This window comes from Ornithorhynchus anatinus, chromosome 10 (genome assembly GCF_004115215.2).
Source record: "Ornithorhynchus anatinus isolate Pmale09 chromosome 10, mOrnAna1.pri.v4, whole genome shotgun sequence".
NCBI classification, from domain to species: domain Eukaryota; kingdom Metazoa; phylum Chordata; class Mammalia; order Monotremata; family Ornithorhynchidae; genus Ornithorhynchus; species Ornithorhynchus anatinus.
The window spans coordinates 15,476,534-15,498,407 of NC_041737.1; the positions used below are offsets into that span (position 1 = coordinate 15,476,534).

The 21,874-nt window shown below is 48.4% G+C and overlaps 1 protein-coding gene across 5 annotated transcripts; it reads left to right on the forward strand.

Moving 5' to 3' along the window:
- The first annotated feature begins 255 nt into the window (after nucleotides 1-255).
- On the forward strand, nucleotides 256-21,863 carry BIVM (basic, immunoglobulin-like variable motif containing). Of its 5 annotated transcripts, none has more exons than XM_029073306.2 (11): nucleotides 256-274; nucleotides 3,877-4,034; nucleotides 4,505-5,102; nucleotides 6,921-7,047; nucleotides 9,935-10,030; nucleotides 10,623-10,727; nucleotides 10,951-11,045; nucleotides 15,184-15,316; nucleotides 17,583-17,669; nucleotides 19,044-19,140; nucleotides 20,108-21,863. In XM_029073306.2, the coding sequence occupies exons 3-11, from the start codon at nucleotides 4,622-4,624 to the stop codon at nucleotides 20,399-20,401; spliced, it is 1,515 nt and encodes a 504-aa protein (XP_028929139.1). In that variant the 5' UTR covers nucleotides 256-274; nucleotides 3,877-4,034; nucleotides 4,505-4,621; the 3' UTR covers nucleotides 20,402-21,863. The 5 variants fall into 5 exon arrangements, with proteins under 5 accessions (XP_028929139.1, XP_028929141.1, XP_028929138.1 ...); XM_029073308.2 differs by lacking the exon at nucleotides 256-274 and adding an exon at nucleotides 1,483-1,553; XM_029073305.2 differs by lacking the exon at nucleotides 256-274 and adding an exon at nucleotides 1,832-1,866.
- Nucleotides 21,864-21,874: the final 11 nt, after the last annotated feature.

Below are 21,874 nucleotides of genomic sequence, written 5' to 3' on the forward strand. Positions count from 1 at the left end.
GCCGGGGGGCGCCCCCGAGCACCCGACCGGGGGACCGCGACCACGGAGAGAAAGCTCAAAGCCCATTGGCTGTCCCGCGGGCCGCCCGGAGAGATCGGGCTCCTCATTGGCCGGCGCCGCCCGCCCCGCCCCGAGGGCGCTTGGGATTTGTAGTCCGGCCGCCTCTAGCCCACTGCGCCTGCGCCACGCCGCCACCGTCCCTCCCCCCCACCCCAGGAGGCCGGGGCCTGCTGCCGTTGAATGATCGTTCATTCATTCATTCATTCATTCAAGGGTATTTATACTAATGGGGTATTTGTTAATAATAATAATGTTGGTATTTGTTAAAGCGCTTACTCTGTGCGGAGCCCTGTTCTAAGCGCTGGGGGAGAGACAGGGTCATCAGGTGGTCCCACGCAAGGCTCAGTCTCCATCCCCATTTTAATAATAATAATAATGTGGGTATCTGTTAAGCGCTTCCTCTGTGCAGAGCACTGTTCTAAGCGCTGGGGGAGATACAGGGTCTTCAGGTGGTCCCACGGGAGGCTCCCAGTCTCCATCCCCATTTTAATAATAATAATAATAATAATGTTGGTATTTGTTAAACGCTTCCTCTGTGCAGAGCACTGTTCTAAGAGCTGGGGGAGATACAGGGGCATCAGGTGGTCCCATGCGAGGCTCCTAGTCTGAATCCCCATTTTACAGATGAGGTCACTGAGGCCCAGTGAAGTGACTTGCCCACAGTCCCACAGCTGACAAGTGGCAGAGTCGGGTTTCGAACCCACGACCGCTGACTCCCAAGCCCGGGCTCATTCCACTGAGCCACGCTGCTTCTCATCAGGTCTGATGCCCTTATACTTCCCCCCCGACCCCCACTGAGCCACGAATGAGCTAACGTTGGTATTTGTTAAGCGCTTGCTATGTGCAGAGCACTGTTCTAAGCGCTGGGGGAGATACAGAGTTATCAGGTGGTCCCACAAGAGGCTCACAGTTAATCCCCATTTTCCAGATGAGGTCACTGAGGCCCAGAGGAGTAAAGTGACTTGCCCACAGTCCCACAGCTGACAAGTGGCAGAGCCGGAATTCGAACCCACGACCTCTGGCTCCCAAGGCCGTGCTCTTTCCATTGAGCCACGCTGTACATCCCCTTGATTCTCTTTAATGGCTTTTGTTTTAATGAGAGGGTCTTCCCCTTGATTCTATGTATTGAATAGAATTAGTTAGAGAAGAGAAGGTCGAACAGTGCTCCGCACATAGTAAGCGCTCAATAAATACTATTGAATTTATTGCTATTGTTTTTGTCTGTCTCCCCCGATTAGACTGTGAACCCATCAGTGGGCAGGGACTGTATCTGACCCCGATTTGTCCATTCCAAGCGCTTAGTGCAGTGCTCTGCACCTAGTAAGCGCTCAAACTGTATATATCTTCATTACCCTGTTAATTTTGTTAATGAGATGCACCTCCCCTTGATTCTCTTTAATGGCTATTGTTTTAATGAGAGGGTCTTCCCCTTGATTCTATGTATTGAATAGAATTAGTTAGAGAAGAGAAGACCGAACAGTGCTTCGCACATAGTAAGCGCTCAGTAAATACTCTTGAATGAATGAATGCAAATACGATTGAATGAATGAATGACGGGCGGGGGCGGGGGCGGGGGCGGGGGGAGCCTCGCTCTCCCGGGCGAAGGGAGAAACCACCTTCCCTGTTGCGCGGGGGGGAACCAGGTTGGGGAAGAGAAGAAACCACTTCTAGGAGAGGGGGGGGGTTGGAGAAACCATTTTTCGGAGGGAGGGAAGGAGCGACCATCTGTTCCGCGGGAGGGGGGAGGCGGGAGGAACCATTTTGGGGAGGGGGGGGAGGCGCTGTGCTGGACGCTGCGGGCTGCGGGTGAGTGTCCGCCTCGGGAGCCCCGGGAGCCCCGGGGCCGTGCTGGACCCCCCCGGTTTCTTCCCCCCCCCCCCCCAACGGGGGTTTGGAGCGGGAAGGGAAGGCGAGGAAGGAGGGCGCGGGCGGGTGACCTTGGGTCGGGCCGGGCCCTGCCTCAGTTTCCCCCTGCGGCGGGGGCGGCAAAGGGAAGGTGAGCGCGGCTGCCCGGAGCCGGGGGACCCGAGCCTCACCCCCACCCGTCTCCCCGCTGCTCCCACCCTGACACGTCGCCCCTTGCCCCTGCCGCTTCTCCCCCCGTCCCCTGCCATCTCACCCCCTGCCACCTCTCCCCCTGCCACCTCTCCCCCTGCTCCTGACTCCTCTCCCCCTGCCACCTTCCCCCCCCTCCACCCCTGGCACCTCTCCCCCTGCCCTGGCACCCCACCCCCTGCCATCTTACTCCTTGCCACCTCTCCCCCTGCCACTCCCCCCACCCCACTACCCCTGCCACCTCTCCCCCTGCTCCTGACTCCTCTCCCCTTGCCACCTCTCCCCCTGCCACCTTTCCCCCCCCCCAACTACCCCTGACACCTCTCCCCCTACCCCCTGGCATCCCACCCCCTGCCCTTGCCATCTCACCCCCTGCCACCTCTCCCCCTGCCACCTTCCCCCACCCACCACCACCACCCCTGTCACCTCTCCCCTGTCCCTGCCTCCTCGCCCCTTGCTCCTGCCATCTCTCCTCCTGCCACCTCACCCCCTGCTCTGGCACCTCTCCCCCTGCCCCCTCCCCTGGCTCCTCGCCCCTCGCCCCTGCCATCTCTCCCCCTGCCATCTCTCCCCCTGCCACCTCTCCCCCTGCCACCTCTCCCCCTGGCACCTTCCTCCGCATCCACTACCACTGGCACCTCTCCCCCCGTCCCCTGCCACCTCGCCCCCGTCCCCTGCCATCTCTCCCCCTGCCCCTTGGCACTTCGCCCCCTGGCACCTCTCCCCCTGTTCCCTGCTATCTCTCCCCCTGCCACCTCGCCCCCCGTCCCTGGTAGTCCACCCCCCGCCGCCTCCTGCCACCTCCTGCCACCTCCCCTCCCACTACCCCCGGCACCTCTCCCCCTGCACCCCGACACCTCACTCCCCACCCACTACCCCTGGCACCTCGCTCCCCCGGGGCGGGGGATATCGGAGATAGTGTCCTCGAACGGGGCACCAGCCCCGGGCCACGGGGCACCTGGGTTGGTGCTTCCTTGGGCCCCAGCAGCCCCCCCCCCCCGCGGGCGCTGTGCCTCCCCCGGCCGGGGGGACCCTGAACCAGTTGTTGCTGCCGAAGAACTGCAGCTCTATTTTATCTATTTTATTTTTATTTTATCTCTTTTTTATCTATTTTATTGCTATTGTTTTTTGTCTGTCTCCCGCGATTAGACTGTAAGCCCATCAGTGGGCGGGGACTGTCTCTGTCTATTGTCCATTCCAAGCGCTTAGTACAGTGCTCTGCAAATAGTAAGTGCTCAGTAGATACTATTGAATGAATGAATGAAGAAGTGAGGTCCGCGGAGGTGTCTTGGGCCTTCCAGTCGATCAGTCAATCGGTGGTATTTATTGAGCGCTTACCCTGTGCAGAGCACTGTACCGGGGCACTTGGGAGAGTACAATGTAACAGAGTTGGTAGACACGTTCCTCGCCCACAACGAGCTTATAGTCTGCGGGAGAAGACGGACATTCCATCGTCTTCACCCTCATCCGTCGAAGTAACTGGAATACCTACTGGGTGCGGAGCGCTGGGCTGAGTGTATATGCCAATGCCTTTGATGCTGTCGATGCCTGTCCACTTGTTCGGTTGTCTGCCTCCCCCTTCTAGACAGCAAGCCCATTGTAGGGTAGGGATTGTCTCTATCTGTTCCCGAATTGTACTTTCCAAGCGCTTAGTACAGTGCTCTGCACACAGTAGGCGCTCAGTAAATACCACGGATTGATTGATTTGTTCTCTGACTTGTTATGCTGCTCTTATTCACCCAAGCCACCGCTTTCCTCCAGGAAAAGACCCTTGGACCTGGAGAATATCTGGTTCCTTTCGGATTTGGGAACCATACCGCTCCTGGATTGGATACTTCCGGTCTGCATCTTCTCAGTCAGGAGATGACTGAAGCCCCTGAGGTGACCAGCTTTGCCCTGTGGACTTCATCTTGAATTAGGTAAACTACCCGACTCTAGTCTTTAATTCGGGCAATATATTGCTTCTCTGAAAATGAAGCTCCTTTCTCTTAATGCTAATTTTAAAAAACCAACCCTTGGCTCTCCTGTTACGTGCAAGTTGTGCTCTCCTTATACATACTCCTTGTGAACAGAAACTCAGGTTGTACCGGTTCCAATTCCAGGGGCTGGAGCACAGGTAGTTTCTGTGGTCAGGTGGCCCGCAGAGCTCAAGGCCGGCTTGCATTGGCAGAAGAGTCTTCCCTAATTCCCTAATGGCAGGTTAGCTAACATGTAGAGGGACAACACCTGTTTCTGTGGACTTGAGTATAAGGTATGCCCCAAGCCCAGGGCGTAAACAGAAGGAAAGAAGGTGAAACCCCCTCCCACCCCCTCAGTTGTCGAATAAGCCCGGTCGAGGGACTGGTTGCCCCCCCAGCCCCCAACACGCTCACATTTTTTTAATTTTCAGGAGTCCGATTAGCCGTTCGCAAATTTTGGAGAATGCACTTAGCTGGCGAAATTGGATCTTTTCCGAGGGAAGCTGGTGACTTCTTCCCGGAGGCATAAAGTTTTGCCATCACTCTCGATGCCTAACGTTGTCGAAGCCGAAAGGACAGATGGTTCTCACAATGGGGAGAACAGGCCCGAAAAAAACTCTCCAGAAGCGGCGCGTCGAGATGCCGGAAAAGCTTTCTGCGGCCCGAGCGCTTCGGCCGTGTCCTTGGGTGCCGGAGGAGGCGGTCATTATCCGTGGAGCTGCCCTGTGACACACACCCGGGAAAAGATCTACGCTATTTGCTCCGACTACGCCTTTCTCAATCAGGCTACTTCCGTTCATAAAACTCCCGGCTCTCCTCTCTCTCCTTGCCTCCAGGAAAACTCTGCCTTAACCATTGGAAATCACTCCCCTAGGTACATCGCCGTCCCCCCTAGTTCATCAGAGATCATCTATAGCGAAGACAGTAGCTTGGAGAGTTTATCTAGTAGCCTAGGGAAGCTGCCTCTTGCGTGGGAAATTGACAAGTCCGAGTTTAATAGCATGACTTCAAATTTGAAAAACAGAGCAGGTAAGGAACTCCCGGACCTCGACCTGTGAAACTAATTAAAAAAAAGGGTTTGGAATTGGGTTTAGAGCTGCTAAAAGAATTAGGTTCCACACGTGGAGTCTGTTCGGACATTAACGTCACTTTGGAATGAGAGCCTCTGAAATGTCGTCTGCTGGCTTGGGAGAAGGGATGGTAATAACAGCAATAATGATAATAACGACTGTGGTGTTTGTCGAGCACTGTGCTAAATGCTGTACGGAGACCTGGGGTAGATACCACACAGTCAGAGAGGACACAGTCCTGGTCCCACGTGGGCTCCTGGTCTGAGAGGGAGGGAGAACAAGAATTTAATCTCCATGTTACAGATGAGGAAACTGAGGCCCAGGGAATCGGTGCAAGGTCACACACAGCAGGCACGTGCCAGAGCTAGGATTAGAACTCAGGTCCCCTGACTCTGAGGTCCGAGCGCTTTCCACTAGGCTACTCTGTCTTCTCCTGGGAAAGCAGGGGAGTGGGTGGGTTAGTGGAGGGTGAGTGGGACCTTGAAGGAAAAAGTTGCCTCCTTAATCTCTCTTCAGCCCCTTCCCCGTCGTTCTGGACCTATTCGGCGCTGTCCAGTTTGGCTCTCCCTCCCTCTCCCTTCCTGCAGCCTAAGGATTATGTTTTGAGGGCCTCTGTTCTACAGAGGCTGCAAAACACGGGCTGTGTTCTCTTCACTATTTTGATCAGCTTTCAGAAGCAGGCTGTTCTGCCCAGTTTAAGTAGTGGTCTTCAAAAAGGGGAGCCTGTGAAGCTTGTCTGAAAACTCAAGGGCTCAGTATTCTGGCACTCTCTCCTCCTCCCTCTAAACCTGGACTATTACAAGACCTCTGCGCCTCTTCCTGTCTGCACAGACCCTATAAAAAGGGTCTGATGATCCTGGCGCAAACGATTAATAAAAAGGAGGAGGAAACCGTGTGCTTGTCTTTGCCAGAGCTTTGCTCGCTTCAGGTTGAGGGATGCTAAAGCTTGGGTACAGACAGAGGACGGGGCTCCGCACACAGTAAGCGCTCAAGAAATTCCACTGATTGAACGATTGACGGGATACGGGCCTTGGCATCCGCCTATGTAGAAAGACTGGATCTTTGCTATTTTCACCAAGTTGGCGCTAAATAAGACCTTGCTTGGTAGGAAGGTTGCCTCATTTTTAAAGCTTTTCCATCCTGTGTGGTAGAAATACAGAAATGTCGGAAGTGCCTTGACTTGGGTGGAATACATTGTTTTCCCGGGGGACAAAAAATGACAGCCCCCGGATTCCCTTTAATTTACGCAAGGAGAGTAAAGTGTTTCAAGTTCCTCGGGGCCACTTTTTACTTTTATTGTATACTTCTCAAGCCCTAGTTTAGCCCTTTGCATACAGTAGGTGCTCAATACATATTGATGATGCTGAGGAGACGGGGTTCAAATCCCGCCTCTTTGCTTGCCTGCTGTTTGACCTTGGGCCTTGGGTCACTTCATTTCTCTTGACTCAGATTTCCTCATCTGTGAAATGGGGATTCAGTACCTGGTTTCGCTCACCCCCTGAGCCTGTGAGCCCCATGTGGGACAGGGGCCCATCCCTGTCAATCTGATTGTAGTGTATCCTAGTGCTTAGTACAGTGCTTGGTGCAAAGTAAGTGCTTAACATGACACAGTTATTATTATAATCATGGTGAACATTTGTGGGACAATATTATTTACTATGCTAGAGAGTTTCTCTTAGGCTTGGGGAAAAATGCTGTTCATTTCTGCTGTATATTTGAACCTATTGCCATGATAATGCTCTTTGATAGAGTAAATAATCAACTTTTTGTGTTTCAGCTAACATGAAGAAACAAGTTTCCAAAAAAAAGACTTTAGATAAAAAGGGCAAGCACCATCGGGAGTGTCCTCAGTATACTGCTCTTGAAGATATTAAACAACGGAAAGTGTTAGACCTCAGAAGATGGTACTGTGGTATTGTAATGGGTTTTTGATCCTTCTGAGCAGACGTTGGGGCTCCCAGATTCTTGCAACTGGCTAGAACCGGTGGGTTTTAGTCAGTCAGTTGTATTTACTGGGCTTTTACTATGTGCAGAGCACTGTACCATGCTCTTGGGAGAGTACAACAGAACGCTCCCTGCCCCTAGTGAGGGTGATTTGTTTGGGGAGCACTGTGGAAAGGTGATACTGCTCCCCCAAGTCCCCCATAGACAGTCCATTCTCAGGGGTGTAAAAGGCATGTAAAACCAAACGGGAAGTACAGTGTTGGGAGGAAGAAACCCATAGCCTTGGGTGAGCAGACTTGGAGAAATCTGGCAATTTATCGAGCACCTACCGTGTTCGGGGCACTGTGTTAAACAGTTGGGAGTGTACAACTGATGTAAGACACAATCTTAAATGGGAAGGAGGTTTGTGATCGTTTACAGATAGGAGGAAGAAGCCTAAAGTAGTAGTTATGACTCGATGTATGCGAAAGTGCTGAGGTGTATTTGGGAGGAGGTAACCCGAGAAGAAAAATAATGGAGGAAATTTCCTGGAGAAGGTGGGCTATCAAAAGGGCTTTGATGATGGGGAGAGTTGAGGTCTGGTGGATTTGAAGGGGTAGGGAGGAAGGGCAGGAACCAGTGGTTGGGGGAGAGAAAGTTGAAGATGAGACACCGTTTGAAGGTGAGTGGGAGGTGGGATGTAATAGGAAAAGAGAGTGGATAGATTAGAGGGAAAGAGGAGATGGAGTGCCTTAAAGCCAGCGATCAGGAGTTTCTGTGGGACGTGAAGACGAGTGGATCGTTCCCGAAGATTTCTGAGAGACTTGGACAGAATGATGTTTTAGGGAGACGATCCGAGCAGCCTAGGGAGACCAGCGAGGAGGCCGACACTGTGGTGAAGCTGAGCTAGGTTGACCGCCTGGATCAGGTTAATGGCTGTTTGGATGGAGAGGAAGAGGAAAATCAAGGAAATGTTGCGAATGGAAAAACTGGCAGGATTTAGCAACAGACAGAACATAAGAATTGAGATAAAATGAGGAATGAAGAATAATGCCAAGGTTTCACCTTCAGAGATGGGGGAAGGGCGGTGCCGTCAACCATCATGGCAGATTAGGGGACGGAGAGGGTTTGGGAGAGAACCTGAGGAGTTCTCTTCCCAACATATTGAGCTTGAGGGGCCACTGGACATCTGTGTGTTCTCTTACGGGAAAGAGGAAATGTGAGAATGCCTGTGGGGAAAGAGGTAGGGCATAACAGTAAAAAAAAAAGTGAGAAGAGTAGGGAGGCTAAGAGTAAACGGCCTTAGGTACAAAGAGATGAGAGTCTGAAAGGGGAGAACCAAAAGCACTGCTTCAGAAAAAACAAGGTTACATGGTATTTTCAGGAGAAGGGAGTGGTCCTCGTTGTTCCGAGTGGCTGAGAGGTCAAGGAAGATGAAGATTTGGCAAGAGGAGGTCCTTGGTCACTTTGGAGAGTGCAGTTGCAATGGCCAGGAGGAGGTGAAATTTGACTGTAGAGGGAGTCAGAGACAAGTAGAATGAGTAGGGAGTAGGTGAAGATAATCTCTCTGAGGGGTTTAGACAGGAATGGAAGCAAGGAAATGAGATGATAGTTGGAGTGGGCAGAGGGATCTAGAGAAGGCTTTTTTATACGGTGGAGATTTGGGCATGTTGAAGGCAGAGAGAAAGAATCCATCAAGGACCGAGTGAAGCTCGTTAGGGGCAGAGAACGTGTCTTCCGACTATTGTACCCTCCCAAGTGCTTAGTACGGTGCTCTGCACTCGGTAAACATTCAATAAATACCAGTGATAATGATGAATAAAGATGTAATTCCAGCCAATCAACAATTCAGTAAGTTATGCTGTAAATTCTGCTATTGTTCCAGTGGAAAGAGCACTGTTCTAAGATCAGAAAACCCGGGTTTTCGTCTCAAGTTCCGCCTGCATTTTGGCTAGTGGGGGTAAAGATTGCATTTCACAACGTGTTGCACCCCTTCCCATCTCTTTGCTCACTGTGCTCCGTTTCCCGGGGTCCTCTGTGGATTTGTTTACGTTTAGTCTTTGCAATGCCTGGAATTGTCTCTCTTACCTCCTTTTCTCATTTTTTATATGAAGATTTTTCTCAGAGAGATGCTTCTTTCTTAATAATACCACTCATTACGTAGCCCTCAAGCAATTTAAATAGATATTTTCTACTTCACTTAGATATTTTATTCTTATTCTTGTGTTTTCTGTAAAGTACAAACTCCCTGAGGGCAGGAAACATTTACCAAATCTGCCATGTTGCGCTCTCCTAAGTGCTTCTTATAGTGCTCTGCAAACAGTAAGCGCTCACTAAATATAATTGGAGTAAACCGGTCCAGGATTTTCATGCATTAGGCTGAATTATAATAATAATAATTTTGGTATTTCTTAAGTGCTTACTGTTTGCCAAGCGCTATACTGAATACCAAGGTAGCTAAAGGATAATCAGGTCCCACATGTAGGAGGGAGAACAGGTAGTGAATTCTTATTTTACAGATGAAGCAACTGAGGTTCAGAGAAGTTAAATGACTTCCCCAAGGTCACACAGTAGCGGGATTAGAACCCGGGTCTTCTGGCTCCCAGGACTGTGCTCTTTCCACTTAGGCCACACTCCTGCATCTCTGAATCATCAGGAGCTGGCTTTTTTTATCTGTGACGCATTACAGAGGGGGATGTAGTTTTTGCCCAATAGCACACTTGTGAATCGTATCGGAAACATGAAGGTGATTTCCTTTAGGTGAGACATTTTCACTGAGAAGCTGTTCAGACTTTGGTTTGGAGGTGAAACAGATGAGCCTCGAAGGGTGCATGTAACCGTGAGGAAAACCACATACTGTCTCCTCAGGTACTGCATCAGCCGGCCGCAATACAAGACGTCCTGTGGTATCTCCTCTCTAGTGTCCTGTTGGAACTTCTTGTATAGCACAATGGGAGCAGGAAAGTAAGTTCATTAACCAAGAGTGTATCTGTACCTGTTCTTGCCCTGTTCTCGAGCTTTTCTCATCCTGAAAGATTCTTGGGGGTTCTTGTGCGTTGTCTCACATCCCTTTAAAAAAAAAAAAAAGGCATAGTCTCATGCCAAGAAAATGTAACAAGTCACAGGAAAAAGGGAGTTTGGACTATGGTGGAAATGAAATGATGAGAGCAAGGAGCCAGGGGTGGTGTCTGGGTGATGGAATGGGAGGAGCCTGAGGTATTCAGGCATGCTCTCAATCAATCGTATTTATCGATCACTTGACATACAGACATGTTCTGAACTCTTTGGGACCTTCTGCTCCACCCAAGGATATCTTCAGGCCCTCATGGGAGAAACTCTCTAAGGCAATTCCCTTAGCTCTGACTTGAGTTGAATCTATAGTCCTGATTATTTTTTTAAAAAAAAGGTGTGATTGGACATGTTTTTCCTTTGCTGACTTAAAAATACTGAGTTGTAAATGATGGTATGTGCTTTAGTGTATGGGATGGCTAATTTGAAAGGAGAAAACAGTTTTTCAGAGACCCAGAGTTGATTATCTCTTCTGTTTCTTGTGCAGCCTGCCACCTGTGACTCAAGAAGAAGCTTTGCATATTTTGGGATTTCAACCCCCATTTGAAGACATTAGATTTGGCCCTTTTACTGGAAATACAACATTAATGAGGTATGAAGCAACATGTAGGACGAAAGGATAATATCTACCAAATAAATTAGATCTTTATTCATCAAGTGCCAAAGTAATAATGTCCTGTGTAACACTGATAGTGTCAGAGACTGACGCTCTGGCAAATTTATGAACCTGATAGATAAGTTAATAAATTAAACTATCTAAAAAAGGCTTCTCACAGAGTGTAGTTTCTGAAAATGAACTTTCTTGTTATTTTCAGGTGGTTTAGACAAATTAATGACCACTTCCATGTGAAAGGATGTTCTTATGTTCTCTATAAGCCTCACGGGAAGAATAAAACAGCAGGGGAAACTGGTAAGTAATTTTAAAGTATCAGCATTGGTGATTAACGTCTTCCGATTAAAACACTGAATAGGTGATACAAACATGAAAACATTGACCATCTAGAAATTGTCAGGCTTTATAACGGTGGAATCAAGTGCAAATTTATGTCAATGAATCCGCCTCTTCAAATAGCATATAGTATCCTGTGAGTTTTTTTGATGCTTTACTGGCTGCATTTCAATATTTTGAGACCTTCGTGTGAATCGGACGTTCATAATACTGCCGTACAAGTGATCTTTCATCTGCTTTCTGGAAGAGAGAGAATGCCGATTTGTTTAATTTTATTAGTTGTGAAAGTGGTGCATTAGATTGTTTATATAGTGGTGTCATTTGCAACACGCCTGTCTCCCGGGCTTTAAGGTCTTGCCTGTTTTTCTGAGATCGTGGGATGAGCAAAGGTAATATGAGTTTCTTTTTTGCTAGGGCATGATGAATAATGTACTGTGCACTTCACTTTGAATCTAAAATTACTCCTGTGAAGTAGAGATCTACTATTACTCCATACTACCAGTGTCTGAACTCTAGTGGGGCATATACTCAGGCTTTCACCCTTTAGTACTTAAAGACAGTTGTTCATCTTTAGTCGTGTCCTTGCTGTTTTTGTCAATCTACTTCATCCTAATGGTCGGCTAAAGCTGAACTGTTACAGAGGTAGCCTGTCGGGAAGAGCTTGGGCCTGGGAGTCGGAGGACCTGGGTCCTGGATCCGCCATGTATCTGCTCTGTGACCTTGGGCAAGTCACTTAACTTCAGTCTGCCGCAGTTATCTCATCTGTAAAGTGGAGATTAAAACTTGGAGCCCCATGGGGGACATGGACTGTGCCCAACCTGATTAGCTTGTATCTACCCCAGAACTTAATTCCGTGCTTGGCACACAGTAAGTGCTTAACAAATACCATTAAAAAAAAAATCAAAAAAAAGCACTAATGAAATGTTGGTCCAAGAAAACTGAGCCCAGTGGACCGACATTCTCTTTGGAAAAATGGGACCGAGAGGGATAGCATCCTGTGAAACTTGATGAGATATATTTATTTTCCATTTGGTGATGCTGCATCCTTTGTTACAATATTCATTAAGTGCTTAGAATGTGCCTGGTGTAGTATTTGACGAGAAAGACCTAATGAATGGACATCGAGATCTCTGGAATGAGATCTTGCCGTTCAGATCCCTTCAGGGAGGGGAGAGCTTTAACGTTGTTGGCTGTTAAGCATGTTTTTTCTCTGGAGGATTTCTGATGTTTGCCAGATATATTGTCCTCTGATGTGATGCAGAGGTGAAAGTGAAAATATCTTCTTCCCGGGACACCGCTGGGTCGGTGGGCACTGATCTTCGTGGAGGGGAAGGGGGAGAGTGATACTGGAAGGCCCGGATCATCCCCACGGGCCCTAGAATGGGTGATGAGGGTGTCGTGGTTTGCCCTGGACCCGGTGAGGACACTAGCAGCCCCACAGATCTCCAAGCCAGTGGCAGCATCCTTTTGCCCCCGCCCTTTTGGCCAAGGGGAATAGCCCCTTCACCCACCTGGACTGCAGAGGGGCTGTGGCACCCACCCCTGCCCCGGGCCCTCTTGAGCCCATCAGAAGCTGCAGTCTCCCCTCCCCATTTTTCATTTTTACAGGGAACTCTCAGCAAGGCCACCGATTAGCCACCGCCCCCACAAACCCCAGGTCCAACTCCTGGATTAGTCGTTCCAGTGCCTTTCCCAAGCCGCAGCCCTGAAAGAAAAATTTAAAAAAAGGGTCCGCTTTGAAGTGATTGATCTCGGAACAGTTGTTCTGGTATTTGGTTTTACCAGAAGTGTGTTCTGGGTGGTTCCAGCCTCCTTTCACCACTGGCGTGATATAGCCTGGCTATTGCGTGTGCTCTTTCTGAAATTTCCTCGCCGCGTGGTTTAGGGCCGGTGCCGAGGATTGCCTGGATGGAAATCAGGAACGGGAGCCTGCCCCGTGCTACCGCAGCCCCGAGCCCTGGACGGCGCTCCCCGTATGAACTCGCTGCCTCCAGCCCGTTTGGGTTCTGTATTCCCCACATACTGTCCCGGACGGACTGAGCGAAAGGATTTGGCCTATTAATCCTGCCGTCTCTGTTAGCGTGGGATCCCACTGGTTGCATTCATTTTATTTGAGGCCAAATTTCTAGGGCAATTTTTCACAATCTCTATTTCTTACTCTCTGCAGGGTGGCTTTAAATGACTACAGAGTGAAAAGTTGTTGACAGATGTAGTATTCTTCTTTGGAATTCATTTGATTCATTTCTCTTCGTACTCACCGCTGCATTCTCTTCTTCTCTCAGGAGATTTCTGGTTTTGAATAATCCTAAGAAATCCTGCAGTATACCTGCTTTAGTTCCTAGTCTCCCCTGTTTCCAGCACTGTTTCCAGTTAAGATAGAAGGTGACCAATACCTCTTCTATGATGTTTTTGTTTCCAAGACAGGTGAACTCAAATGTGTTCTCAGTTTAAACTCTGTCATTTGGTGACTTTCCACTGCCTTTTTTAAAAAAAAGTGGTATTAAGGGCTTACTCTATGTCAAGCACTCTTTTAAACACTGAGATAGATAAAGTTGATCAGGCTGGATACCGTAATACACGCTTAATACCTGTCAAGGACTATTCTAAGGGCTGGGGGAGTTGCAGAATAATCAGCCCTTCTACGTGGGGCTAACGGACAGGTATTAAATCCCAACTGAGGCCCAGAGAAGTGAGATGACTTGCTCAAGATCACCCAGCAGGCAAGTGACAGAGCTGGGATTAGAACCCAGGTCCTTTGACTTCCAGGCCCATGCTCTAACCATTAGGCCTTGCTGCTTCCTTAATACTGGATCTTTTTACAATAAATACCCCAAGTGAAATATAATCTCTCCTGAGTTTCTTTCTGTGTACACTGTGGACCCAGTTATGTCGTTCTATTTTAGGGATGCTCAATTTTAGACTAAAACAGCCCAGAAAAGAAAGTACTGTGAATGTTCTACATCAGGGGAGCCCAGACTGTCAGGGGCGAAGAGAAGGTTACTTGTGCCGATTAAAAACTACAAGTCAAGGATTCTCGTCTCCGTGGCTCTTCGTGGTAGCCGCGAACCATGCCTCTCTTCCGCCATTTCAGTAAGCCGCAGATCAATGAGGCGGCCTCTGGCCTCAATTCTGACTTGGGAAGCTTGTCATCTGCTTCTGCTGCTGATAGCGTTTTGGACTTCAGTGGATTGTTTTTTCATGAATAATTTAACTTCCAACTGATGTTCAGTGAACCGGTCTCTCGAATGGCTCCAGTCTACATGCGGTCCCAAGCAGTGATTAGTTTGTCATGGAAACGTGCCCTCTTCTTCATTCTTACCAGAGTTGTGGTGTAAGGGAGGAAGAGAGGCAGGGGCCCGCTAGTTGTCTGCAGTCTCCGGAAAGCGGATATCACCGGAGATACGAAAGGTTCGCTCGGCTTCCGCCTCCATCATTTAGGTCATTTTAAGATCTCATTTGACTGGAGTCTCTACATTTTTGGAAATTTTCTCCGAGTTACTCTGGTGTGCCTCACAGAGGTGCCTAGGATACTTGATAGGACTCATTAGAGCCTCAAAGTGAGGTACAGAGTACAGTATTCAAGATGTCTCGCGTAGCAATTGATTGGGTCACGATTTTCCAGGCTCTTGATTAAAACACACGTCCATAGTTACTGAAATTGACTCCGAAAGCTAAAACTGTAAATGAATGTCCAGAAATTCCTTGCCCTTTCCCCTTTCTTTCTTTAAGAATTCTCAACTGCACACCAAGTGTGAGAAGCCCCGTGACCTAGTGGAAAGAGCACAGACTTGGGAGTCAGGTGATCTGGGTTCTAATTCTGACTCTGCCACTTGTCTGCCGAGTGACCTTGGACAATTCCCTTAACTTCTTTAGGCCTTAGCCACCTCATATGTCAATTGGAGATTAAGACTGTGAGCTTCACGTGGGACAGGGACTCTGTCCAGCCCGATTATCTCGTATCCACCCCAGTGCCCAGTGCAGTGCTTAGCACACAGTAAGCACTTGATTTATTATCTATGTCGTTGGAACCCTTGGTTAGCCCTTCCTGCACAATCTGAGAACTCATTAGGAACATTCAGATCTGTATTTTCTCTTGCAGCGGCCGGGGCTTTGTCCAAGCTAACGCACGGATTGAAAGACGAGTCATTGGCTTTCATTTATCATTGTCAAAATCATTATTTTTGCCCAATTGGATTTGAAGCAACCCCTGTTAAAGCTAACAAAGCATACAGGTAAGCCCCAAATTCGTTTTTTTCGAATCCTGCACCAAACTAATAAGCCGTTTCCTAAAGGCCATCTGCTTTGAACAGATGTCAGTTTAGTCTCCTAGCATCCTTAAGCGTTCTAGTGTCTGGTGACAGTAGGAAAGGACAGAATCCTGCCGTGTGGTTCTTCCCTGCCCCCGTTGAGTCACCGTGCTAAAAAGCCCTAGAGAAAACCCCATCCAGTCGTGGATCTATTTTATGGTTAAAATACACTTGAAAAAATTATTGGAAAAGAATGGTCGTTAGAAGATAATGTTAGGGAGAAATCCCAGAGTACCTCTTGAGACCCGTGGTTCTGCAGTGGGTTTTCTTGGCAGGCTCCCAGCCGGGGCATTACTGCAGGCTTGCTTGTAATGGATCATCAAACCTGAAAGACCTCATCAGTCGGGGGGGTTGGGAAGGGGTTTTGAAGGCGGGGCAAAGCCACCACAGATGGGAGAGCGGGCCCCTCCAGCTGAGTTGTTTTTGGAGAGGTGGGTAACCTGGACCCTACCCTCCAACCCAAAGCTGGTCCACTGCCCCTGCGTGCCCCAACCGTTAACCTGTAAATCACCCCTGCTTCCGCAACACTGGCCATCACCATGATCGATTTCTTTGGCCGCGTGGACGTGTATGAAAAGGCAGTGGGTGATATTTATTCAGCCCCGTACTAAGTGCTTGGAATATATAGTAGGAATAAAAGGGTAGAGTAGCGGGACTCCATTTCCCTCCTCGTTTCAAGCAGCATTTAGGCTTTGAGGTGCTGCAGGTGAGCTCCTCTTACACCACTCACAGGGCCTTTTCTATAGTAAAGGGCTTACTGCGGCAAATACCGTAGGTTTCATGTGCTAGAGAAGCTACCTGTCCCAGAGAATTGGAAGCTGTTAAGAAGGCAAAGGGAGTGCCCTGTTTGCCGTGCGTTTCCGTGCCCCTCAACTCCGTGTGGTATGCTCACTCTGCCCCCTGTCACTGCTGCTTTTTGCCCCGCCTGGTGACAGTATAGCCAGCTTGGTCCACGCCCCCTCCGCCCCTTCCTGGAGAGCTGCCCCCGCTTCGGAGGTGAGGGAGCCGGGGGATGTCGGAAACTCGGTCTAGCGTTGTCCAGACTATGCCAGAGGAGTGGGAGATAGAGCTGACAGCGGCAGTCGGTCTCCTCTGACTCCTGAAGCTGTCGATTGGAGGCTGGTGGGGAGGGAGAGTCGCGAGCTGAGAGATATAAGAGTGGAATTTCCATCCTTTTAACCTCCTTCCCTCTTGACCAGTGGGGCCTGCCCCAGCTGATGACAGGAAGGGAGTGCAGGGGGGGTGCCCCAGACCACTGCATTTCTTTCAGGTGTCTTAACCCTCAAAAGAGTCTTTTTACTCATTCCACTAGTCTTGACTCAGGACGGACCACCTCCAGAGAGCTGGGGAGAGCCAGTTGCCGAGTGCTATTGGGTCTTCTTAGTCAATGGTCCATTAGTTTCTACAGCCAAGAATGGGTTTTTAGTGATGGTGAATGGACACGGGGCCCTAAGCTAGTGAAAGTAGAGCTTTTTAGAGTCTTGGTAGAAGATTCCAGTGGGTAGGTGGGAAAGACAAAAACAGCTTCATTTCATGTGAGACTTACTTTGGGGAGCTTCCTCTACATGTGAAACGTGCATTCTCTCTTTTACATCCTACGCTAAGCATCCAAGCTGTGATGAGCGTAGTTTAAAAGGAGGAGGAATTCTCTCTCGGACTCTCCCTCCTACTTATATCGTAAAGCCTAATGTGAGACAGGGAACGTGTCCAAAGTGATTACATTATATCTACCTCACCACTTAGTACGATGCTTGGCATTCAATAAGCATTTAATGAATTGAGCACATTCTCTTCCTTGATGAGTGTCCCCCTGGCCGAATGGTGATGAATCTTTGTATGTAGGCCCAGTCAATCAACGGTCGATTATCTGGGTCCAGTTAATCAATAGTCGATCATATGGAATTTATGGAGTGCTTACCATATCCGTGACACTCTACTAAGCTATACCTCCCGATCCTCCTTGTCATACTGTCCCCTAGAGTGTGAGGTTTCGAAGCCAGTCCCTCTAAGTGGGTCTCTAGTATCTTCCAACTCAGCTGTGCTGGAAGTGTTTCCTGTTTTTAGTGCATGTTCTACTGCAGAGCCTGTATATCTCTTTTGGAAGATCTGGGATGAACCAAAGACCTAAATAGGGTAGAAATGTGCATTTGAACTGTGTGCTGCGATTACCGGGTGTGCATTTTGTGTTCAGCAGGAGTCACCTCTTGCAGCAAGAAGTAGAATACTGGATCTTAATTGGAGAACCAAGTAGAAAACACCCTGCCATTCACTGTAAAAAGTAGGTGAACTGTTCGAATGTGTAATGGTAAGAGAACCCTCGGCCTCTGGTAGCCAGAGAAAGCACACTGGGCCCTTCAGCGGGTTGGTCATCCGAACTCGTCCGGCTTTGCGGGTGGAAGGCCGAATGTTTAGGGAATCCATCTGGCGACTGGGAGCTCTAGCCAAGCCTGGGAATGGAGGTAGGGACGGTGGGGTGGGGAACCATTTTCAGTAAAATTCCTCCCTCTTAAAGTTTCCATCATACTTTGACACGGAGCCTGTGTCGTAGATGTATTTACCTTCATTCTGGCTCATCCACATTGGCGTCATGAGCACAGGGCTACGGTGCTTGTCCCCAGTCGTTTGAGAGAAGGAACAGAGTCTTGGGAGTGCAGAGCTCGGTGACAACGAGGGAGCGGCTTGGGGATGGGGACCCTCAAGGAATATGTGGATCCTTGGCAGCACTGTCTGAGAAGACCACTGTTTCTAGGAGGCTCCACCCTCCCGGGGCTCGGGGCAGGGCGATGCAGGATTGTGCCACTCTGTCTGACAGCAGGCCCCTTCATCTCTGCCCCACTGGTGGAGTGTCCCCTTCAGAGCACCCTGCTTTGGCACTAACAAGCTGAGAGGTCACTGAAAAGCCCTCAGGAGATAAGTGGCAGCCCTGTGGTGGTGGCGGGAAAACTCTTAGAGGCTGGGGACCTAATTAAGCAAACTGGTTAATGCTCTTGTGCTAGCTCTGGTTGGTTGGAGGAAAGAGAACAGACAGGGAATGAGGCCTGCCAGAATGCCTGAAAGATCACCGATTTTTCTATGGCCCTGTCCCATCTTTGTTGCTGTTGAACGATCCCTCAAGCCACGCGAGCCCCAGGAGCTGTAGACATCTTCCAGTTCTCCCATCTTCCTCAGCCTCCTCTGGAAAGGCCCAGCAAGGCAGGCTTTTCTTGCCCATGCCTGCCTTGGATGGTGGGGGGTCTTCAACCAGTGGATTGCTTGATTCAGATTGTGTGAATCACTGAGGCTCACAGTTCTTGCCTTAGAGAGAGTAAGAGGACTAATGGGACAGGAAAATCAACATGCGGTGTGGTGATCTCTCCTTTATTTCAACACTGGAGGAAGTACAGAGGCCAACACAATCTCGCGATCTTCCGAGTCCACATTGATTCTTTGCGCCTGTATCGATATAATGGATCCTTGGTGTTTTCAATTGGGTAATTGTAGGTAATGGCAAAGGGGGCACTTTTCAAGAAGATAAAATGTATTTCCTAGTAGGCCTGAAATACAGACTGCCCATGAGGCTGGGTCATGATGGCTCAGCGGATGAAACGTTTCCCTCCGCAGCAAGTGACATTTCTCTGATCGTGTCTTCAATTTCCTCCTTAAATTTCCATAGATGGGCAGATATCGTTACCGACTTGAACACTCAAAACCCGGAGTACCTTGATATTCGGCACCTAGAGAGGGGACTGCAGTATCGAAAAACGAAGAAGGTAAGATCATCTAGTTGGCAGATAGTTCTTTGATAAATTTTCAGTTAAGCACCGGAGGCAGCTAGGTGAGGATCATTGATGCTTGAAGCTCACGGTGAAATATTGGAGTTATTTCAGCCATTCAGTTGCTCTGTGTTGGTCCGGTCTAACCCTTTCTCACCCTTCTGTCCACCTCTGGGCCTGAGGGTCACGAACCCCTTAAATTCCAAGAGAATTTGTCCCGAAACAACATTTTATTCATTATATTGGGAGTCTCTTCACTTATTTTTCTTTTTTTTTTAAAAAATAATTTGCACAAGATAGGTGGTGCTCTATCCTGAGGGAGGGAATGGCCTAATCGATAATCAGTAGTACTTATTAAGTACTTACTCTGTGCAAAGCACTGTGCTAAGCACTTGGGAGAGTCTAATAGAATTAGCAGAATTATTAAACCTGAGTTTTAATCCTATCTCTGCCACTTGCCTGCTGTGGGACATTGGGTAAGTCACTTAACTTTTCTCTGTGTTTCAGTTTCCTCATCTGTAAGATGGGGATTATTCTGCCTCACTGCGTCTGGTCCGATTGTATCGTATTTATCCCAGTGTTTAACACAGTGCTTGGAACATTGTGGGCAGGGAACGTGTCTGCCAACTCAGTTGTATTATACTCTCCTTAGCACTTAATACAGTGCTCTGCGCATAGAGCTCAATAAATACCATTGATAACAGTGAAGCGCTAAACAAACACCATTCATTATTATTTTTATTGTTATTATATGATATGACCCTGCCCCCAAGGACCTTCAGTCTATTATTTTCTAGTTATTCATATTTTGAGCTTTCTGTTTTTTTAAAGAAAAGCTTCCGGCTAACAGAAGAAGGTCTGTGGTCAAGATAAAGCTTAATGAGACCTTCATTTTTCATTATTGCTTGTCCAAGTAGCTTGGGCTGCTCCCTTCTGCCATAACCAAGTGTCTTCTTGTCATCAGATTGGAGGCAATCTGCATTGTATCATAGCCTTCCAGAGACTAAGCTGGCAGAGATTTGGCCCTTGGAACTTCCCCTTCGGAAACATTCGTCAAGAGGTACAACCCCAGACAAATGTCCAAGGAATTGCTAAATCCGAAAGCGAAGACAATATCTCCAAGAAGCAGCACGGGCGCTTGGGACGGTCTCTCAGTGCAAGTTTCCATCAGGATTCGGTTGGGAAGAAGATATCCGGCATCAGTGAGAGAAGGAACAGTGGCTACCAGAGTTATAATGATTACGATGGGAACGACTAACTGTGTTCACTCGGACTCGGTTGTTGTCCTCCATCCTGTGGTAGGGCACAGGCTGTTTTAAGAAGCCTTTATTTCAGATGAGTAGAGCGGATAGTGCTAACCACCACTATGAGATCATAGTTCTTCAGCTTGCATAGAGTGGTGGTGGGTGATCTCAGACGTGTGGAATAACAGATAAGCACAGATTGTTGTACTTTTGTAATTAAGCGTAGTCAATCGGGATGAAAATTCGTTATTTTTTTTTTTGGAGTACAGACATTAAATGGTGGATGCTATGGTCAAAATGACTCGAATATTTAGTACACTTAATGTAATCGATATGTAATATTCAACAGAGCATGAGAAGATCCGTGGAGATTATTCCACCGAGGTATCAAGGTGTGGTTTTGTTTTCCGCTCGTAAAAATTGATGAGGCGTCCAAATTTTCAGACCAGCCGAATCCGCGAATGGTAAAAGCCCATTTAAATTGATTTATCGAGTTAGGTTCTCTTTATGGGTCGGCATCTCTCTAAAGCGACCACCACTTTTGACCTTTTTGGGGGTCGCTTTTGCGGGATGTCGGAAAGGAAGGGAACAAATGACTGCCTTATTTAGGGTTTCACTACTTGGATTTACTTGATCCGAGTCCTGGATTAGGTGATCGAGGATTTGCAGAACGCTAACCAGAACTGGCTGAAGCCAGGTCTAGGTTTTTCAGGTTGGGAAGAGCTGAAGGAGGAGAAGAAGGAGAGAGGGAGTGTAGTAAAGGAAGAGAGGTTTCAGGTGCAGGAGAATAACCGAACCCCAGCTTGTTAGCATAGAGTGGGAGGGTGGAAGGCGGCTTAGATGGTCTCTTAAGATTCCCGCCAGTTCTGCTGTCATACCAGGATCTCCAGCTCGAAAGGGAGGCGTTTGTGTGAGAGCAATATTAAAGGCGCTTAGGATTCAACCGTTCTGTCTTTGTTATACAGTGGAATTTAATCTCTGGGTCTGTGAACCAGCTACCACCTCTTTTGAGCAACTAATTCCACTTAACTGTTCGAGCAAGCCTTGGAAGAGAAAGAGGGGGGTCTGACAAGAACCAGGTGAGCTGCTGGATATTTTCCCTCCGCTGCCAATTTGACGACGGTGACCGGTTCCTGCTTTTCACATCTTGCACAAGAGGGTTTTGAAGGTACACATTAATAATGGCACCGGTCGTCCGTGCCGGAGATGCTGGTGGTATCTTTGTAACGTATCTTAGGAGAGTATTCAACCTTTCTGTTTTCAGATACGCTTAGAGTTCTTTATTGGATTATTTACCCACCCGTATTTAGTCTTTGCCTTATCATTCTTGATATTTGATCGGGAACCGGTCATTTTCCTCAAATGTAGACTTGACGTGGAACAGAAAGGGGTGGTTGTAGGTTCCTGCTTTTAACCAAAACTGGAATTTTTGGAAAATTTTGTTCATCAAATAAAGCCTTTTTTTCTACTTTTGGACATTTGAATGT

Bases quoted from the DNA above. Each gene is read 5' to 3' on its own strand.
- BIVM (XM_029073306.2), top strand. From the start codon at position 4,622: ATGCCTAACGTTGTCGAAGCCGAAAGGACAGATGGTTCTCACAATGGG. The intron at 7,048-9,934 runs GTACTGTGGTAT...CTGTCTCCTCAG, and splicing joins GTGTTAGACCTCAGAAGATG to GTACTGCATCAGCCGGCCGC. The intron at 11,046-15,183 runs GTAAGTAATTTT...TTTCTCTTGCAG, and splicing joins TAAAACAGCAGGGGAAACTG to CGGCCGGGGCTTTGTCCAAG.